Below are 21,349 nucleotides of genomic sequence, written 5' to 3'. Positions count from 1 at the left end.
GACTGGTGGTCGTCATTCTCAGGACGCCCGTAACAGGGGGAAGTGCCTTTTAGCCATTTCCAACAAGTAAATTACATATGTGGCTCACCCTTGTTGAGCCTCCCAAGTCCCATCAACCGTTTGACTCTTGTAATTATTACATGCTGGACTGGGTTCTCGGCAGTATGAAAAACAATTGGTTAATTCTGCCCAAGGGAGTCAGGAGAAGCAGTGACATTAAAGCTACTTCATGAAGAATGAGAAATAATTTTCCAGGAATATCATGAAAGAAACAAGTTATTGGGGCGGGGGTGGGGGGGGAGAGAAGGAAGGAATAGCATCTATAAAGGTTTGCTGGATGTTCTTCCTTCTGCCCTCAGCCCCAAATCTACTTTCTCCCTCCCCACTCCGCTCCGCAGCCTGGGAGAAGTGGCCCACGTGGTCCAGAGCAACAGGGCTCTTACCCTCTGGCTTCTCGTTGGATTTGCCCAGTCAGGAGCTTCCCCAGGAGACTGGAGGGAGGGAGGAAAGTGAGATCCTCTTGGCTCCCTCCCTGCAAGGTTGCTCTAGCCGGCTGTGTCCCTCAGCAGATCGCCCTTCCTCTCAAGGAGGCCCGCTCCACACACTTCCTCTCCTCTGGATTCCGGTGACTTTCCCCCTCCTTGTCTTATCAGCTTAGGGGTGGTGACAGCTCTGCTGGCCCTGGGTTCCTGGACTGTCCCTAGTAGCTTAGACCCTACCACATCTTTATGATTAGTCCCTTTGTAAATAGTCCCTTTGCGTTATCTTAGCTGGAGTGTGCCACCTGTCCCAGTAGAGACCCCGACTGATACAAAGGGGATGGGCCTCAAAGAATTCTGGCAGAACCCCATCATGGACCTGGAACTACCCGGGTAAACCGGTATGAGGGAGATGGAGACGGGGCTATGACATTAGCAGAGAGCAGTTGGAAAGAGCCTCTCTATCCAAAAAGAAGTTTGACTTTACGCCTTCGGCAGTTGGGAGCCACAGATGGTTCTTAGGGAAGGGAGAGAGATGATGTTTTTATGTTGTAGAAAGGCTGCCGTAGCAGGGAAGACTTGGAGCAGCTTTATTCATGATGTGAAATATGGGAAATGACCCAAACGTCCTTCGATGAGTGAATCGGAGAGTGGGACTGTGGGAAATCCGTGCAATGCAATACCACTCAGCAATAAAAAGGAAAGAACTACTGACACACACAACAATGTGAGTGAATCCCAAATGCAAACTCAGAAGCTTATGATTCCATGTAGGTAACATTCTTGAAAAGACAAACTATGTGTATATAGTGACAGAGAGCAGAGCAGTGAGTGCCAGGCCAGGGGTGAAGGGGTGGAGACAACTGACTGTAAAGGCAGAAAGGTTTTCTTAGGGGGCCTGGGGCTCTCTGATATCCTGTTCATGTTGTTTTCACACAAATAGATACATCTCTTAAAATTCATAAAACTACCCTAAAAATAGCCATGGGGATGTAAGGCAGGGCAAAGGAAAATAGTCAATAATATTCTAATAACTATGTATGATGTCAGATGGGTAAGAGATTTATCAGAGTGATCCCTTCATAAGACATATAAATGCCTAATCACTGTGTTGTACACCTGAAACTAATATAATCTATATCAACAGTAATTGAACAATACATTATTTTTTAAAAGAAGAAAAAAAGTCAATTTTATTGTAGGACATTAAAAAACTAAAATTACCCAAAAAGTATTGGCTTTTTAAAAACAAACAAGCAGCCGAAACTGGTTTGGCTCAGTGGATAGAGCGTCAGCCTGCAGACTGGAAGGTCCCAGGTTTGATTCCAGTCAAAGGCATGTACCTTGGTTGCGGGCACATCCCCAGTGGGGAGTGTGCAAGAGACAGCTGATCGATGATTCTCTCTCATCGATGTTTCTAACTCTCTATCCCTCTCTCTTCCTCTCTGTAAAAAATCAATAAAATATACTTTTTTAAAAAACAAACAAACAGACAAGCAAAGCCAGGCAACTGTCTCGGTTGCTTGGTGTGTCGCCCACTGCACCAAAACCGTTGTGAGTTCAAGTCCCAGTCAGGGCACATGCCCAGGTGGTGGGTTTGATCCCCAGGAGGCAACCAATCAATGTTTCTCTCTCAGATCTCTCTCTCTCTCTCTCTCTCTCTCTCTCTCTCTCTCTCTCTCTCTCTTTCTCTCTCTCTCATCAATAGACATACCCTTGGGTGAGAATTTTAAAAATACCAGTAAACAATCAGATTCTAAGGTTTATATGGAATATATACAAAAATTAGCCAGAAAAAAAAAATTTGTCTCAAAGATACATTAAAAATCATCAAGGCACAGTGCAGTGTGTCAGCATGCCACCATTGTCATACATGGAGCATCTTCAGAGACGACACAGAAGGAAGCAGACGCTGGGGACCAAGAGGGAGAGTCTCCCAGTCCACCCCTTAGTGCCACTGCATTTCCAACCACGTGCATTTTAGGAGAAACGGAAAGGCAGGAAATGGTTTCCAAAGAAGAGTCTTGAGCTCCTGAGAGTGAGGACGGAAGAGAGAGATGTGAGGATGGGAGCTGAAGCCACAGAAGTGGAGGCGTCAGGCAGGAAGAACACATGGAGGGAAGAGGAACTGTCACCGGTGCCCTGGGCAGGCAGGGCAGGAGGGCAGGCATGGAAGGTGGGCAGGAGGGCAGGAGGGGCAGGTGGGCAGGCAGGGAAGGTGGGCATGCAGGGCAGGCAGGGGAGATGGCCTGGCAGTGATGCTTAGCAGCAACCCTCTGCAGGGGAGAAGCAGGAAGGGATGCGGAGGGGAGGGGGCGGGACCCCTGAGGCTGAGTGTGGGGAAGGAAGGTCTGCGGGTCACCTTAGAGAGGCCAGTGACCATGAGGACAGAAAAGACGCTCCCCATTCAGGGTCACAGATGCCATTTGCTAGAGTCTGTGCAGGGATGGGCAGAAGCCAGATGTCTGAGCGTGAGGCCAGGACATGGGGAGAGGGAGTCAATCAGACAAAGAAAGCCCTTTGAAGGCATTTGGTGAAGGGAAGGGGAGCGAGGGGGCGGGGGGGAGGGTAGGGTGGCGAGCAGGAGGGGAAGGTTATGTCGGTATAAAGTGTAGTCCTTGATTGTGTCTAAGATGCAGGTATCAGCAGCAGGTTTCCATGAAAGGAAAGGGAGACATTTAAGGTCCCTGAGGGAATGAATGATTGGCCACACGAGCCCCAGGTCAGGGGAGTGAAAGAACCTCTGAGGCCGAGGCAGGGCCTCCTCCAACCCCAGTGAGAGGTTCCTGGTGCCCTCGAGGGGGGTGGGACGCGGAGAGGGGCCTGGAGGGAGGTCCCGCCTGCGGTGTGGTTTTCTCCGGGGAGAAGGAGGCAGCTCTCCGGTGAGGGCTGAGTGAGAGGAACAGACGTAAGGGGAGAAACTTACACGGAGGACACTGCCCTTGGTCCCAGATCCAACGTGGAGAGGAGCAAAAAGAAGGCTCGGCAATGAAAGGAAGCAGCGGCTGAGAGCAGCTTAGAAAAGGTCCACTCCCTCGCTCCTTCCATCACAAGTGTTTGGGGAACCAGGCACCTCCTCTTGAGTTTTATTTTTTATTTTTATTTATTTATTTATTTGTACAGAATGACACTCTCTTTGAGTGAGTGAGTTGTCAATCCTCACCTGAGGATATTTTTCCATTTTTAGAAAAGATGGGAGGGAGAGGGGGAGAGACACAGAGAGGAAAACATCAATGTGAGAGAGATGCGTTGATTGGTTGCCACCCACATGGGCCCTGATCGAGCCTGCAACCAAGGTTCATGCCCTTGACTGGAATCGAACCTGGGACCCGTCAGTCCACAGCTATGCTCTACGCATATAGCCAAACCAGCTAGGGCTTAGCTAAACTTTTTTTTTTTTTTTTAATATGTTCTTATTGATTTCAGAGAGGAAGAAAGAGGGAGAGAGAGATAGAAACAACAATGGTGAGAGAAAATCATTGATTTGCTGTCTCCTACATGCCCACACTGGGGATCAAGCCTGCAACCCAAGCATGTGCCCTAACCCAGAATCAAACTCTAACCTCCTGGCTCTTAGGTCAACACTCAACCACTGAATCATGCCGGCCGGGCTCAGCGGAACTTTTTGACTCACTTCGAAGAAATTGCAGAAGTTCTGAGCTGTAACTTCTGAGGTTAGTTTAAGAAAAGACCGTGACTTCTGCTTAGGTGCCTGCTCTCTGTTCTCTCTCAGTCTTTTTTTTTTTTTTTTTTAATATATATTTTATTGATTTTTTACAGAGAGAAGACAAAGGGATAGAGAGTTATAAACATCAATGAGAGAGAATCATTGATCAGCTGCCTATTGGGGATGTGCACCCTCTACTGGGGATGTGCCTGCAACTAAGGTACATGCCCTTGACTGCAATCAAACCCGGGACCTTTCAGTCCTCAGGCTGAGGCTCTATCCACTGAGCCAAACTGGTTTCGGCTATCTCAGTCTTTATCCCCACCCTGAGGGAAGCCAGCTGCGATGGTGCTCGCTGCTCGCTGTGGAGGTCCCTGTGACAAATAGCTAGGGGGAGCCTCTGGCCACCAGCCAGTGAGGCTCCGGGCCTCCGTGCAACAACCTGGAAGCGTGCTTGGAGGTGGTTTTCAGGCCTTCAGATGAGACAACAGCTCTGGTGTGACAACTTAACTTCCATCTCATGAGCAAGCCCTAGGCCAGTGGTCGGCAAACTCATTAGTCAACAGAGCCAAGTAGCAACAGGACAACGACTGAAATTTCTTTTGGAGCCAAATTTTTTAAGTGGCGTTAAACTTCTTCTAAATCCACTTCTTCAAAATAGACTCGCCCAGGCTATGGTATTTTGTGGAAGAGCCACCCTCAAGGGGCCAAAGACCAGCACGAGGCTTTCGAGCTGCAGTTTACCAACCATGGCCTTAGGCAGAGGCACCCAGCTAGGGCATGCCCAGACTCCTGATTCCTAGAAGCTGCAAGATAATTAATCTTGTTGTTTTTAGCTGCTACCTTCAGAGGGAATTTGTTATGAAGCAATCAATACAAACGCATAGAGCAGTGAGCAAGCTAGGCGACAGCCTTGCTGTCATGGAGCCGACATTGCAGAGGAAGGGGCAGATGAGAAACCGTAGAAAATGGAAATGCAGACATGAGGAAGGTAGCTGGGCGATGTGGCAGGGAGTCCGGGTGGGGCCGGCCCGAAGGGCCCTCAGGGAAGGCCTCTGAGGAGGCCACTGGAGCTGAGATGGCGCTAATGGGCTGTCAGCTGAGGGCTGGGGAAGAGCACCCCACTTGAAGGAAAGGTGAACGGTGAGCGCAAAGCGTGGAGGCAGGGCCCTTGGGTGTGGTTCTTAAAGAAGAAAGACAGCCAGTGTGGCCAGAGCACAGCAGCTGCTGGAGAAGGGGCAGGAGAAGAGAAGTGGCGAATGAAGAGAAGAGGCAGGAGAGGAGAAGGGTCGGGAAAAGAGAAGGGGCGGGAGAAGTGGTGGGAGAAGAGGCGGGGGAAGAGAAGGGGTGGGAGAAGTGGTGGGAGAGGAGGCGGGAGAAGAGAAGGGAGAAGGGGCAGGAGAAGAGAAGGGAGAAGAGAAGGGAGAAGAGAAGAGGAGGGAGAAGAGAAGGGGTAGAAGAAGGGGTAGGAGAAGGGGCAGGCGAAGGGGTGGAAGAAGGGTGGGAGAAGGGGTGGGAGAGGTGTGCAGGGGCCTCACCACCTAAAGCTCAGGAGCTTCTGGCCAGGTGACAAGGCACTGACTCTAAGGACAGTGTTTGGAATGTCACCTTACAAAGACGAGTGGCTGTGTCAGGACTTTTCTTGAAGTGCAAGACCTTAGCACTTGGCCCAAGTCTCTTTCCCTCTCTCTCTCTCTCTCTCTCTCTCTCTCTCTCTCTCTCTCTCTCTCTCCCTCTCTTTCTCTCTCTCTCTCTTTCTGTTAGAACCTTCTACACCTAGACTTCTAAGTCACACTCCAGACTCTGAGCGGCTCCAGTCCAGGCTGCCCTGCCTCCAGCCTCTGCTGCCCACCTTCACTGGACACCACGCCGCCTACCTCGCAGGGCCTTGGGGAACCGCTGGGGCGGCTGCCGCAGGTTGGATCCAAACAGGAAGCACAAGCCGTTCAGGTAGGTGTTCTCCTGGCACATCTGGTGCAGGGTGGGGCCGCAGGCCTGGAAGGCAGGGTGTGGGGGGCACTGTCCTTTTACCCCGACATCTCCATCCTCTGCAAGACCCCAGCCCCAGCAGCCCCAGGTCTCCACACCTCCCCTCAGACCCTGCGTAACCCAGGGCAACTCACAAGCAGCCGGAAAGGGTTGGTGGCAAATGCCAGAGACAGACCCAAGGACATGTTCACCGCCTCCGGGGGCACTGAGGACAGACACGGTCAAGGTCACAGTCAGGAGATGAAAGGGCCCGAGAGAAGCTAGACAGGGGTCACCTCGACCTGGTGACACAGGCTCATGGGAAAGGAGTGCCTGAGGGTGCGGGGGGTAGAGGCGCCCTACCACACAGAGACTGGAGCTGACCCCAGCGGCCCCAACCACAGAGCCTCCCCCAGAACAAAGGGAGTGAAGGGGGTGCCGGGCCAGTGCAGGGCCGTGCCCCGCAGGACCAGCCGGCCTAGGGAGGGGCTCACCCTGCAGCTGGATGGGCTCACAGGCGGCCGTGCTGTAGTCACACTGGTACAGGCCTCCCGTCTGGTTGGCCGTCTTCACCTCCTGGGGGGCTCCCACCACCACCCTGCGGGCAGAGCAGGAGCAGATGGCCACGGGACCCGGGGAAATGGACACGTGGGGGGAGGAGAGCAGGCGAAGTCCTGCCGGGGAGTGGGAGCCAGCCTGCACAGCGTCTGCGAGTCCTAGAGACGCTCAGAGAGAAAGCCTGGGAGAGGCTAACTCGGGCCGAGGACACAGAGCGAACGGGTCGTTTACAGACGGTCCCATTCGCTCTCCTCGGGCACCTGGTGGCGCTGCTCAGAGGAAACAGCCACTGAGGAGAGCAAGGAGGAGGCTGCAGGCTATGCTCAACTTCTAGCCAAGAGGATGAGGGAGGTCACAGGGAAATGTAAGGAACAGATTGCCGATAGACCAAGGCCGTGCTCTCTGAGAGCTCTCCCTCTAAGTCAAAAATGAGGTGTTTCCTGGCCCTGGCGAGGGTGGCTCGGTTAGGTGGAGGGTCGGCCTGTGCACCAAAAGGTTATGAATTTGATTCCCAGGTGGGGCACGGACAGAAGGCAATCGATGGATGTTTCTCACATTGATGCTTCTCTCAGTGAATAGAGCGTCGGCCTGCGGACTGAAAGGTCCCAGGTTCAATTCCGCTCAAGGGCATGTACCTTAGTTGCGGGCACATCCCCAGTGGTGGGTGTGCAAGAGGCAGCTGATTGATGATTCTCTCTCATCGATGTTTCTAACTCTCTATCCCTCTCTCGTCCTCTCTGTAAAAAAATCAATAAAATACATTTAAAAATATTTCTTTGATTTCAGAGAGGAAGGGAGAGTGATAGAAACATCAATCATGAGAGATTGATTGGCTGCCTCCTGCACACCTGGGTTAGGGTTAGGGTTAGGGTTAACCTGCAACCTGGGCTTGTGTCCTTAACTGGAATCAAACCTGGGACCCTCCAGTCTGAGGCCGACACTCTATTCACTAAGCCAAACTGGCTAGGGCTGTTTGTTGATTTTAGAGAGGGGGGTGGTGGTAAGGGAGAGAAAGAGAGAGGGATAGAGAGTTAGAAACATTGATGAGAGAGAATCATCGATCAGCTGCCTCTTGCACACCCCCAACTGGGGATGTGCCCGCAACCAAGGTACATGCCCTTGACCGGAATCGAACCCGGGACCTTTCAGTCCGCAGGCCGACGCTCTATCCACTGAGCCAAACCAGTTTCGGCAATAAAAATATTTTTTAAATAAAATAATAAATAAAATCAATAAGCACATACTTGGGTGAGAATTTTTATGAGATTTTTGTCAAAAATAACAAATAAATACAATCAGACATCAAAAGTTTTTAATTAATAAGTAAATATGGTTAAGTTAAACCACACTGTCATTTTAAATAAATTTCTGTCTGTGATAAATTACCATAAACAATGTTAAAAAAACAAATGATAAACTGGTGGGAGAGAGGTTAGCATACTCAGCCTCCTTCCCTCATTATAGTCATAGCTCCAAAAACCTATAAGGAAAAATAATAATAACAATAACCCCAAAGAAAAATGGGCTACAGATAAGACTAGAAGAGCATTCACAGAAAAGGAAATAATCTCTCATTTGTACAGAAATGCAATTTACAATTAAATCGAGACGCCATTTGTCACCTGTTCAGTTCACAGAGATCAGTAACTTTGATAACACACTGGATTGGTAAACGGGCAGCGAAGTAGGAGTCCATAAATTTCTGGTGTGAGTTTAAATTGCTGCCACCTCTATAGAGGGCAGTTGGCAAAGTCTATTAAAATTACACACATATATGTACCCTGTGAGCCAGCAATCCTAGCTCCAGGAATTTGCTTCCAAATATATTTGCTCATGTGCAAAATGACAGCATTGTCATAGAAAAAGTGTGGAAATAATGACACATGAAGAAGAGATTTAGCTGAAACCGGTTTAGCTCAATGGATAGAGCGTTGGCTTGGGGACTGAAGGGACCCGGGTTCAATTCTGGTCAAGGGCATGTATCTTGGTTGCGGGCATATCCCCAGTAGGGGGTGTGCAGGAGGCAGCTGATCGATGACTCTCTCATTGATGTTTCTAACTCTCTATCTCTCTCCCTTCCTCTCTGTATAAAATCAATAAAAGATATTATAAAATAAAAAAAAAAGAGAGAGGTTTAGCCAAAACCGGTTTGGCTCAGTGGATAGAGTGTCGGCCTTCAGACTGAAAGATCCCAGGTTCGATTCTGGTCAAGGGCATGTACTTTGGTTGAGGGCACATTCCCAGTAGGGGATGTGCAGGAGGCAGCGGTTGATGTTTTTGTCTCATCAATGTTTCTATCTCTCTATCCCTCTCTCTTCCTCTCTGTAAAAAAATCAATAAAATATTAAATAAAAAAAGAGGACATACAGATGCCCAAGAGGCATGAAAAGATAAGACAAGATACTACAGATAAGTAGTATCCACTAACCATCAGAGGAACACCAATTAAAACCACAGTGAGATATCGGCTCGTGCCTGTCAGAATGGCTACCATCAACACACCCACACATGACAGTGATGGCCAGGATGTGGAGAAGAGAGAACCCTCCTGCACTGTTGTTGGGAATGTAAGTTGGTACGGCCACTGTGGAAAACAGTATGGGGGGGGGGGGTCCTCAAAAAGTTTAAAATGTAATTGAAAATGTAATTGCCTTATGACCAGTGATTCCATTTTTGGGTCTATGTCAGAAGAAACCCAAAATACTGATTTGAAAGAATATATGCACCACTATGTTCATTGCAACATTATTTACATACAATAGCCAACCTATAAAAGCAACCCAAGTGCCTATCAATAGACCAATGAATAAAAAATTGTGGTTCATATATACAATGGGATATTACTTGGCCATAAAAAAGAATGAAATCCTGCCATTTGTGACAGCATGGATGGACCTAGAGGGGAATATGCTAAGTGAAATAAGTCAGTCAGAGAAAGACAAATACCATATGATTTCACTTACATGTGGAATCTAAAGAACAAAACAATTAAACAAACAAAACTGAAATAGACTCATAGGAACAGAGAACAGACCAATGATTGCCAGAGGGGTAGGAGGGTGGGGGACTGGCTAAAAATAGTAAAGAGATCAAACACAAATTGGTAGTTACAGAATAGTCATGGGATGTATAGCATAGAGCTATAGTCAATAATATTTTAATAATTGTGCATGGTGTCAGTGGGTATTGGCAATGTCAGGGAAACCCTTAATAAAGTATATGATTGTCTCACCTCTGTGCTGGTGTACGCTGTACACCAGAAACTAATACAAAATAAAATGGAATGAAACTGTAATGGGGGTGGGGGAGGAATGTGTAAACCCGCGTGGGATAGGAACTGGGAGCAAGGAGTGTGGGAGATATAGTAATAGATAATACTCCTTGGCATTAACTATTCAAAAATAACCCAAGAAAAACAAAACAAAATAAAAGACAAAGGAAATGTGGGGGCCCTTACCGGGATCCCTCAAGCTGGACCACGCTCTGCCCGAAGCTCCTGGCATTCCCTAGAAAGACCACTGGGTTTTCAGTGTCCAGGTTGAACCCATGACATAAGGCCAAGGCTGGAGGGAAAAGAGGGGTGAGGGTCAGGAGGAGAGAAGCACGGAGTTAAGACAGCAGCTCGCCCCCCGCCCCGTGCACCTTCCTGTGGGATTCACCCTCACCCAGGGTGGTAATGTGGGGCTCCCACATGCAGCTCAGAGCCTGGGCAGAGCTCAGCACACTTTTTCCACAAAGGGCCCGATAGTAAAATTTTAGGCTCTGTGGGCCATAGGCAAGTAGAGTATATTATGAACTTATATAATACTTACATATTATACTAGAGGCCTGGTGCACGAAATTTGTGCACTTGGAGAGGGTGATCCCTCAGCCCAGGCTGCACCCTCTCACAGTCTGGGAGCCCTCAGAGGATGTCCGACTGATGGCTTAGGCCCACTCTCCATGCTGCTGCCGAGGCGGGAGAGGCTCCCACCACCGCTGCTGTGCTAGCCAGCTATGAGCCCGGCTTCTGGCTGAGCGGTGCTCCCCCTATGGGAGCTCACTGACCACCAGGGGACAGCTCCTGCATTGAGCATTTGCCCCCTATGTGTCATAGCGACCGGTTGTTCTACTGTTCGGTCTATTTGCATATTAGCCTTTTATTATATAGGATATTATATAAGTATTATATAGGTAGGCGCTTATAAACAAGAAAACAAATGCATTTCCACAAATTTTTCATTGAGGAGATTCAAAATATAATAATAGAGTACACTTTTTGATATATAAATTTGCTAATGACACAAAGGGAATTCTTTGGGGGATATAACATTTCTCACTCCACTGGGATTAAATCAGCGTCCCCGAGCATGAACCGATTACAAACGTCCCTCTGCAACCCAAGGCTCCCAGGCTCTACAAGTCTGTGGTGGAACCTTTGCCTTATGCCCATTGACCCGTTTGCTGACCCTGGCCTAGCCCACCCCCACGGGGGCTTCCAGCCCCTCTCTGAGCCCCACCCTATGTCCCCACCCTGCTGATTTGCCCAAGACCAAGTTCCTAAAGTCTCTTCCTTAGGCAATTTCCTTCCTAGGCAACCCTCAAGCATTTCATTCCCGGTCTTTGGCTCATTCGCCACAAATCACAGGCATACAAGGAAACCAAACTTAAATCATTTGATCCACCCGTCATTCAACAAACATCTACACCTGGGTCCGTAGCAAACAGAGCTGGGGGCAAAGTGGTGGTGAGGTGGGATCCAAGAAGAGACCCTCCGAGAAGAGGACCCGGTACCTGCTGTGCACACTTTGGCCCGTCCTGTCGCCTCTCTAGTCTCAGGTTCCTCGTCTGTGCAGCGGAGGGGCCAGCCGAGCCCCCTTGCACAGCCTATGCATTCAGTCCTTCCTCCAAGCTCTCTGCTTATCTCATCTCGGTCTAGCTCTACTCTCCGCTCTTTTGTGAATCTCTATCCTCTCCCAAATCCTCTTTGTCTCTCCCCAATCTAACTCTGTGATATTTGGCACCCCTTCTCTCTACTCCCGGACTCATAAGTGCTCCTCCTCCTCACCCTTCACCTCCCAGCCCCAGTCCCCGGCACACCTGTGAACAGCAGGACTTGGGGGGTCATGGCCGGGGAGAGCAGGCACCCTGTGACTGAGTGCATCACCAAAGCCAGGAAGGGCATAAAAGAGAAGTAGTTGCTTTTGAAATAAGCTAGAGACTCAAAGGAAGAGGGCGGGGGCTTAGTTAGCACATAGCGCCCTTGACCTCCCTCCTGTGGCCACACTCAGTTCCCTCCCACCCTAAGGACCTCCCCCCCTCGCCCAGCTCCCTAACCCAAACCAGAAAGACCGCTATTTCAAAGGTGGTGTTTGCCCACCAGCTTCTGGGCTGTGAAAGCATGTGAAAAGCAAGCCAAGCAGCCTCAGGGCCTGCCTCCCAGGAACGCGTGTTCTAAGCATAAACACAGACCTCACAAGTGTGGGGGTAGGTCGCTGGGTCTCCCCGAAAGCTCACTTTGCCAAATGCCCTACCCTCCTGCCCAAGGAGACAGGAGCACCCTTCAGCCAGAATTGTCCTCCTTAAGCCACCCATAAGGACAGCTCAGACTCAGACCTATATTACTTTGTTTTAAAAAAATAATAATAATAATAATAATAATAATAATAATAATAATACCTCAAACCCTGTGCCCAGGAATTTTCACTCCCAAGAAGGTATCCGAACAAATAGCTCAGAGTACAATCAAAGCGGACGTATAAGCTGGTGCGTTTTTTTTTCTTTTCCATTTGCCTGAAAAAGTTTTTTTTCATTCCTTTACTCTCATCCTGTGTGACTCATTTGTCTTGAGGTAGATCTCTTGTAGACAGCATATAGTTGGGTCATGTGTAGTCTACTGTTGAATCTCTGCATATTATTCTTTATTTCAGTCAATGTATGCTTAATTTCTGATTGGTCCTTTTTCATATCCTTCAGAATCTCACTAAATTTCTCAGAGGTTTCTAGAAGATTCTTGAGTAACCTTATAACCATGGTTTTGAACTCTATATCCAGTATTTTGCTTTCATCCATTTCTTTTATTTGTGACTTGTTTCTTTGTCTCTGCATTTTGGAGGTGTGTTTGTTTCTATGTACTGGGTAGTTGCTAAGTCTCCTTGAGTTGATAGAGTGGCCTTGTGCGGTAGGTGTCCTATAAGGCCCATGGCTCAGCCTCCCCAGTCACCTGAGCTGGACGCTCTTGGTGCACCACTTTGTGAGCTATTTGCACAGTCTTGTTGTAGTTAAACCCTTTATAGTTATTGGTTTCATTGGGAGTAATTGATCACCAGGCCAATTGGCTGTGATGATCAGCTGTGTCTATACTAGAAGATCTGTTGCTCAGGAGACACCCTTATGGGGCAGGACTTGCTTCAGTGGGGCTTTGGTGCTCATTGAGTCTGCCCTCTGAGTGTGTCTTTTATGGATGTGAAGAGCTGTAATTTAGTATGGTCTCACTCTGACCACTGGGTACACTGGCTCTTGGATCTCCAAGGAGGTGCAAGGTCAGCCACTGTCTGGGGCCTCCCAGCTGGAGCTACAGAGACATCTGCAGATTCTTCCTCTTTGTATGGGGTTTGGAAGTTCCCAGAAAAGGCCCAGGCTGCTGCTACCAGGCCTTAGGCCTTATTTTGGAAGCTATTGGGCTCTCTGACCCAGATGCAGTTTGACAGGTTTTAGGCAGAGAAAGTACAGGCCATTCATATGCAAAAAGCCTATGTGCACAGCTTGGGTGGGGTTGTAAATTGGGTGGGGTGGGGTCTCTGAGAATCACCAGGGCAGAACAAACAGCAATGGCTGCCAGTCATCCCTGAACCTGAGGTCCCCGGGTCTCCACACCCAGTGCCCCCATGCAAAGGGATCAACTTCTCCCCTTTGTATTGGTGGAGTGCACCATCAAATACTGCATTTCCCCAACTTCAGCTGTCTCACTGGGGCTGTAACATTTGAGCTGTGACGCTGGAGCAGCAACACAAGCTGTTTTGTTTTAGCTGCTTCACTGGAGTCATTGCACTCCAATCAAGTTTCTGCCATCGCTGCATTCCACATTGGGGACTTGTGTTGGCATTGAACTGGTGGCAGCAAACTTTTGTCCACAAAAAAATGCCTTATTATATAATCCCATCCCACAGCCAGATGTTCCATATCGAATCGATACCCTAAAGCTATAGAAACTAAGATTATTTATTATTGAATAAACACATAAGGCCAATGGAAAGAATGCTGGGTGTATATACAGAAATCTGATATTAAGACATCATAAAGGCTTGGGCCCAGAAATGGGAAAATACTGTATGCTCAGCCATTGTGGTTCAGTGGTTGAGCATTGAACTATGAACCAGGAGGCCTCATCTGCATAGAAATGGATGAAAACAGGGCACATGCTGGTTAGAAGCCTCAATCTCCTGTAGGAAGCATGCAGGAGGCAGCCAATCTATAGTTCTCTCTCATCATTGATATTTCTATCTCTCCCTCTCCCTTCTTCTCTGATATCAATATATATATATATATATATATATATATATATATATATATATATATATATATATAATATTTTCTTTTTAAAGAAAAATACCAGGTGTCCAGAAGGTGTCAAAACCACTGTTCTACCCTGGCCAGTTTGGCTCAGTGGATAGAGCATCGGCCTGCAGACTCAAGGGTCCCAGGTTCGATTCCGGTCAAGGGCATGTAACTTGGTTATGGGCACATCCTCAGTAGGGAGTGTGCATGAGGCAGTTGATCGATGTTTCTCTCTGGTTGATGTTTCTGCCTCTCTATCCATCTCCTTTCCTTTCTGTAAAAAAATATGTTTAAAAAAAACACTGTTCCACGAGTGCAGTTGTCAAGGTTTGATCTTCCTGGAGTGGCGGTAACCAGCAACAGTACTATCTTGCTCCCACTTCACAAACATGAAGTCAGTTGCCAAGCAACCCAACAAGAGGAAGTAACCGCACCTTGACATGGAACCCTTCACCAGCACTTCTTTTTGTACAAGCCTACCTTTAAAAAAGCCCGCCTTTTCATGCAGGTCCACTTTGTCCCAGCTTACAAAAGCAGCCACGCAGAGCCAGCCCACCAGCCAGTCCAGAGGACCTTCCTCTCCGCTGGGCTGCCTCCCTGGGCTCAAGCATAAGCTTAATAAACCTGCCTGGAAATTTATCTGAGGCTTCCTCTCAATTTTTATCTCTTAATGAAAAAGCAGCCTGGCCCACGTGGCTCAGTGGTTGAGTGTACCGGGAGGTCACGGTTCAATTCCCGTCAGGGCACATGCGGGAGTGTGGGTTCAGTCCCCAGTAGAGGTCATGAAAAAGGCAGCCGATCAATGATTCTCTCATTATTGATGATTCTATCTCTCCCTTTTCCTTCCTCTCTGAAACCAATAAAAATATACTGGAAAAAGAAAACAAATTTTAATCCCACTTCCCACATCAACTACTGCCCCACTTTTTTAAGCCTTTGACCTTTGACCACTTCTTCCTGTGAGACAGGCCAGTGAGCTAGGACAAGCGAAAAAGGAAAATTGGAACAGATAGTTGAACATCAGTTTGTAGCCCTCTAGAAAATCTAGGTACCAAGCGGTTTGCAGCCACCTACTAAATCATATCTTCTTTAAACCAAGAACACTTAAGAGTGAATAGTTTGCATCTCTCCCCAACCAGAGTTAACAGTTTAAATCACCAAACTCAGAGAGACAGACAGCAGAAATCCAATTACCAAAACACTCAAGGACAGATGAGGCTAAGAGAATAAATCTCATTTTGATACATCAGCATAAAGCTCCTGAATGTTCCATTATCTTCCCCTAAGACCTCCCCTAGCAGCCTGGCCTTTAAAACCCCTAAGAAACCAAGGTCCCAGCTCCAGCTCTTCCTCCCAGAAGCACGCCTGCACCTTCCCGCCGCTCCCCACCTCTTTCCCCAGATGTGCATCTCCTCAACCTACAGGACCCGTGAGGCCGGCAGCCAGGGCAGGGCAGCTCGTCCTGGGCCAGCCTCTGACCCTGTCCCAAGGCCCCTTTTCTCCAACTTCTTTGTGAGCAAAGCAGCCCAGCCTCGGCTCACTGCCCGCCTAGTCCCTCTCCTGTTAGCCCAGGCCTTTCCCATTGCACTGTCCTCAGCTTTAATAACTGCCCTCTAAAACTCACCTGGACTCCTGTGAAATTTTTCCTACATCAGGTCAAGAATCCACATATAGCCTTAGCTGATTTGGCTCAGGGGATAGACCAACAGCCCACGAACTCAAGGGTTCCAGGTTCAATTCCAGTCAAGGGCATGTACCTTGGTTGTAGACACATACCCAGTGGGGAGTGTGCAAGAGGCAGCTGATCAATGTTTTTAACTCTATCCTTCTCCCTTCCTTCTGTAAAAAATCAATAAAATTTATTTTTTAAAAAGAACCCACATACATTTTGCCCGCCCTAGGAAGGCCCACTCAGGGCCAGGCAACACCTGGACCCAATTTGAACATTGGTTTCTGGGACCCCACGCCTCCCACCCCCCCAAACACACACACACACACACACACACACACACACACACACACCTCTATTTTCCTCATTCTCTTTCACCCTGGCCCCTCTTCCCAATTTCTTTTGCCAATCCCTCCTTTTCTCTCCAACTGCATAAGGAGGATCTCAGAACTCAGATCTTGGTCCTATTTCTTACCTACACCCTGTCCTTATAAGTAGCTGTAAATAGCATCTCTATGCTGATAACACTGAGGTTTACATCTCTATTCCAGACCCCTCCCCTGAGCTCCAGACTCATATAGCCAACTAACTGCCCAATCCATGTCTAACAAGCACCCCTAACCAAGTATGTTCAAAATGGACTCCTGATCACCCCCAATCCTCGTCCCCTCCAGCTGGCCCCAGCTCAGTCTCAAGCACACAAGACAAGGCTAGGCCAGACCAAGGCCTCACTGATTCAACCAGTAAAGATACAATGAGCCACATTTAGGTACAAAAAAAAGTGTTTTATTTTGTTTTTGTTTCTTTTTTATTATTTAGGTTGCATTGGTTTATAACGTTAAGTCCTCACTTAACATCATCAATAGGTTCTGTGACTTTAAGCAAAATGACATATAATAAAATCAGTTTTAGCATGGTCTGATTGATATAAATAAGAGTTAATCACCATCTCATCAACCTCATAATGAAGTGATGTTGAACAAAACGATGTTAGTTGAGGACTTGCTGTTTATAAGTTTGAGGTGTACCACATTGTAATTTGACATCTATAATATACTACAGTGTGCTCACCCACCAAATTAGACAATTTCCATCCATCACCACTCAATTAACCAACCTTTACCCATTTTACTATCCCTCACCCCTTCCCCTCTGGGAACCACCAATCAAACTCGTAGATTCAAACACTCCATTACTTACATAGACAGCACAACCTGTGCTTCTTGTCCTGCACAACAAAAATGACATAAAAAAAAAAAAAAAAAAAGAGCCGAGACCGGTTTGGCTCAATGGATAGAGCGTCGGCTTGGGGACTGAAAGGTCCCGGGTTCGATTCCGGTCAAGGGCATGTACCTTGGTTGCGGGCATATCCCCAGTAGGGGGTGTGCAAGAGGCAGCTGATCGATGATTCTCTCTCATCGATGTTTCTAACTCTCTATCTTTCTCCCTTCCTCTCTGTACAAAATCAATAAAATATATTAAAAAAAAAAAAAAAAAAAGAGAGAGAGAGAGAGAGAGAACAAAGATGGTGGCATAGGTAAACACACCTAATCTGCTGCCATGCACAACAATTCAAATATACAACTATAAAATAAAACATTTATCGCCCTAAACCCAAGGGAAATCTGGCTGAAAAGAAGCCCTACAACTAGTCTGAAAGAGAAAGAGGAGAATTCAGGGCACAAGTGCTGAAAATCTGAGGTAGGAGGGCATGGATGGGATATGGGCTGGCGGCGGATCCCCGCTGGCAAAGGGTGTTGCTTTCTTCAACCCAAAGAGAGACAAGCTCCCAATCTCTCTGAAATCCAGTTTCTGGGGAGAGGCTAGACTGTCTGCCATCGGGTCAGAAAGTGAGGGTGGCTGGCTTGCAGAGCTTCTCGCAAGAATATTTGTTTGCTGTGCTGTGGTGCAAGATGTGGGGAGACACGGAGAAGCGGGGAGACTCGGAGACGCGGGGACTCGGGGATGTGGGGACGCAGATGGGAGAGGCGGCTGTCGGGTAGCCATTGCTGTTGTCCACGCCCCAGCCTAGTGATGTACTGAGACTCTGCCTTGAGACCCCGCCCCTCACAACACATCCAAGCTTCAAGCAGCGGCTTTTGCATACGAATGGCCCTCTCAGTTGCAGTTTAACCTAGCAAAGGAGGAGAGGACTGTGGTTCACACTGTAGCTCCTGCAGGGTACAGTAGCTGAACTGCACCCATTGGAGATCCAGAAGCCAGTGTTCCTAGTGCTCAGTTTTAACCTCTCACACCCATGAGTGACACATTCAGGAGGCGGCCTCAGTGAGCACCAAAGCCCCACTGAAACAAACCGTGTATCCAGCGCAGCAGTTCTTCCTTTATAGACACAGCAGGTCCTCACAGACAATTGGCCTGGAGTCAATTCCTCTCAGTATACCAACAGCAATCAAGGCTTAATTACACCAAGACTTTTCACTCAGCCCACAAAGGGATATAGCAAAAGAGACCACCTCAGGTGATTGGGGAAGCTGAGCTACTGACCTCTATAGGTCACCAACCACACAAAGCCACTCCATCAACACAGGGAGGCAGCCAAAATGAGGAGACACAGAAGCATGTCACAAATGGGAGAGATGGAGGAGAGTAAACTACTGGACGACACAGAGTTCAGAATCACATTTATAAGATTACTCAAGAATCTTCTAAAAACCTTTGAGAAATTTGATGAGACCTCCAAGAAGCTTGGTGAGACCTTCAAAGACCTTAATGAGAATACCAAAAATATGGAAATGGATCAGCCAGAAATTAAGCATACAGTCTGAAATAAAGAATATACAGAAACTCAACTATAGATCAACATACACCAAGAATCAAACCAAAGATCTGGAATATAAGGAAGCAAAAATCACCCAACCAGAGAAGCAAAAAGAAAGAAGAATCCAAAAGTGTGAGGATAGCATCAGGAGCCTCTGGGATGGCTTAAAGCGTACCAACGTCTGAATTTTTGGGGTGCCAAAAGAAGAGAGAGAGCAAAATATTGAAGGCCTATTGGAAGAAATAATGACAGAAAATTTTCCCTACCTGGTGAAAGAAATAGACCTACAAGTTCAGGAAGCACACAGAACCCCAAACAAAAGGAATCCAAGGGGGACCACACCAAGACACATCATAATTAAAATCCCAAGGGCAAAAGACAAAGAGAAAATCTTACAAGCAGCAAGAGAAAAACAGCTACAAAGGATTACCCATAAGACTGTCAGCTGGTTTCTCAACAGGAACTATGCAGGCCAGACAGGAATGGCAAGAAATATTCCAAATGATGAACAACAAGAACCTACAACCAAGATTACTCTACCCAGCAAAGCTATCATTCATAATTGAAGGTCAGATAAAGAGCTTCACAGACAAGAAAAAGGTAAAGGAGTTTATCAACACCAAACCAAGATTACATGAAATGTTGAAGGGTACTCTTTAAGAAGAGGAAGAAGAAAAAAGGTAAAGGTAAAAAATTATGAACAACAAAAATACATCAAATACATAGCTACCTAAAAATCAGGTGAGTAAAAAATCTGAAGAACAAAATGGACTGGTGAATATAATAGAATCAGGAACATAGAAAGGGAGTGGACTGACAATTCTCAGGGGGAAGGGGGTCTGAGGGGTACGGGAAGAAATTGGACAAGAATCTTACACCTATGGATGAAGACAGTGGTGGGGGTAAGGGCATGGGGTGGGGTTGGGAATCAGTTGGAGGGGAGCTATTGGGGGTGGGGGAAGAGGAACACCTGTAATAATCTGAACAATAAAGACTTATTATATTTTTTAAAATTTTTTAAAATGACACCAAAAAAAAGGGAGACCATAGACTATCAGACAAAGCTGTCTTGGTCTGTAGCTCTACCAGGGGATGAGGCAGAAAACCTCCAACCACATCAGAACCTGGGAGACCACCGAAACTGGTCTCCCAGTTTTGGTGGTCTCCCAGGTCTCCCGGGAGGACAAGTGGGAGATGACCCCGGAGTAGCTCCTCGCCGGCCTCGCATTCTCTGTCCGGGAAGCTCGCAGGCTTTCTGCTGAGACTCGGGGAGCTGTGGTTCAGGCTGCTGCCTGGGTGACCAATGTGGCAGTGCCAGGGGCCAGGGCACCATGGGGGAGCTGTTCCCCCACATTCAGTGGCAATAGTGTCCTTCCAATGACTCAGACCCAAAGTCATCAGGAAATCCTATGCTGTCTCTGAATATGTCCAAAATATGACCACTGCTCACCAACTCCCATTACCAAAATGGTGGGAGCCACCAGCATCCATGATGGCAGTGACCTTTCCCGTGCCCCACTGCTTCTCTACTCCCCCTTCACCAGAGTCAGTTTTCAATACAGTGGTGAGAGGGATCCTTTTAAAACACAAGACACAGACTGCTTGCTGCCAAAACCTTACAAAGGCTTCTCACCTTCCTGGGGGCCAGCCAGTCTTTTCCATAATCTGCAAGGCCCTGCATGATCTGTCTATCCAGACCCTGCCCCATTGCCACCCTAAGCTCATCTCCTTCTCTTTGGCCCCTTGCTCCTTCCACTCCAGCAATGCTTGCCTCTTCGCTGTTCTTCAAACAGGCAAACACTTCCATCTTAAGGCCTTCACACTGGCTGTTCCCTCTGACTCAACTATTCCTTCCCCAGATTTCCTCAGGGCTTACGCCCCCACTTCCTTCCTGTAAGTGGGTTTTGCAGAACATGACTCTCTCTACTCAGCCTCACAAACCCCTGCTGTTATACTTCTCCTCCCAAGCTTTTCTGGCTTTGCTCTCAAGAGAACGAGGGTAGCAGGGTTGCCCCACACATTACCCAGGATCACAGCTCCTCTCGTCCCAATCTCTCAACCAATCTCTCCAAACCTTTTCCCCTGACCCACACTAATAGTTTATGTCCATCTAGAACCCTCCAAGTTGCTTGGCCCACCGCATTCAAAGGAACTGTCCACTCAGATCCCCCTGAGAAGGTTCTGAGAAGTACAAATAAGAAAGTCCTGTTTTTCCATTACTCTGTATTGCCAGTAAGAAATTTCACCTGAAAGTCATTCTCAATAATCGCATTAAGCCTTTGGGGTCTGAACCAGACTGCATGGAAAGTTAAACTCCTAACTCTACAAGTGACCTTGAACAAGGTACTCTCTGGACTTCACTAGCTTCCTTTGGGAAACAATGGTAACAATAGACATATCTCTTGGGGTTGCTATGATGATTGAATGAGATAACTGATGCCAAATTGCATGTAGTGAATACTCAGTCACTATCGCCTATCATTTTCTACCCACTGAGCCTTGGGTTGACCAGCCCTGAAGACATGTAAAGAGCATTGGCCTCCAAGTTGCCTGCTGCCCAGCTGGAAGCATCCGGACGCTCCACCTTCTCCCTCAGTGGTGTAAGCAAGGGGCCAGGCATCAGGCAGGTCAGGAAAACAGGCGACCATAGGCTTTGTGGAAGGCACAGGTGCTTCCTCCAAGAGCATGCTAAG

At 47.7% G+C, this 21,349-nt stretch overlaps 1 protein-coding gene across 3 annotated transcripts in view; it reads right to left on the bottom strand.

Moving 5' to 3' along the window:
- Positions 1-11,834, bottom strand: part of LOC311622198 (integrin alpha-M-like) — a 42,084-nt gene extending 30,250 nt beyond the window's left edge. For 2 of the 3 annotated variants that reach the window (XM_084883100.1, XM_084883101.1), the window contains exons 1-5: positions 11,752-11,828; positions 10,130-10,235; positions 6,609-6,712; positions 6,270-6,340; positions 6,024-6,141 (exon numbers count right to left, since the gene is read on the bottom strand). In XM_084883100.1, the coding sequence (XP_084739226.1) occupies positions 6,024-6,141; positions 6,270-6,340; positions 6,609-6,712; positions 10,130-10,235; positions 11,752-11,815 (463 nt within the window). In that variant the 5' untranslated portion in view covers positions 11,816-11,828. Of the gene's footprint in view, positions 1-6,023; positions 6,142-6,269; positions 6,341-6,608; positions 6,713-10,129; positions 10,236-11,751 lie in introns of all 3 variants that reach the window. The other variant, XM_084883102.1, reaches the window with a different exon arrangement.
- Between the last annotated feature and the right edge of the window lie 9,515 nt (positions 11,835-21,349).

The sequence above is a fragment of the Pipistrellus hanaki genome, assembly GCF_964339955.1.
Source record: "Pipistrellus hanaki genome assembly, chromosome: 4".
Taxonomy (NCBI): Eukaryota; Metazoa; Chordata; class Mammalia; order Chiroptera; family Vespertilionidae; genus Pipistrellus; species Pipistrellus hanaki.
Note: the sequence above shows the minus strand (reverse complement) of the source record. Positions and strands in the feature narration are given on the sequence as shown.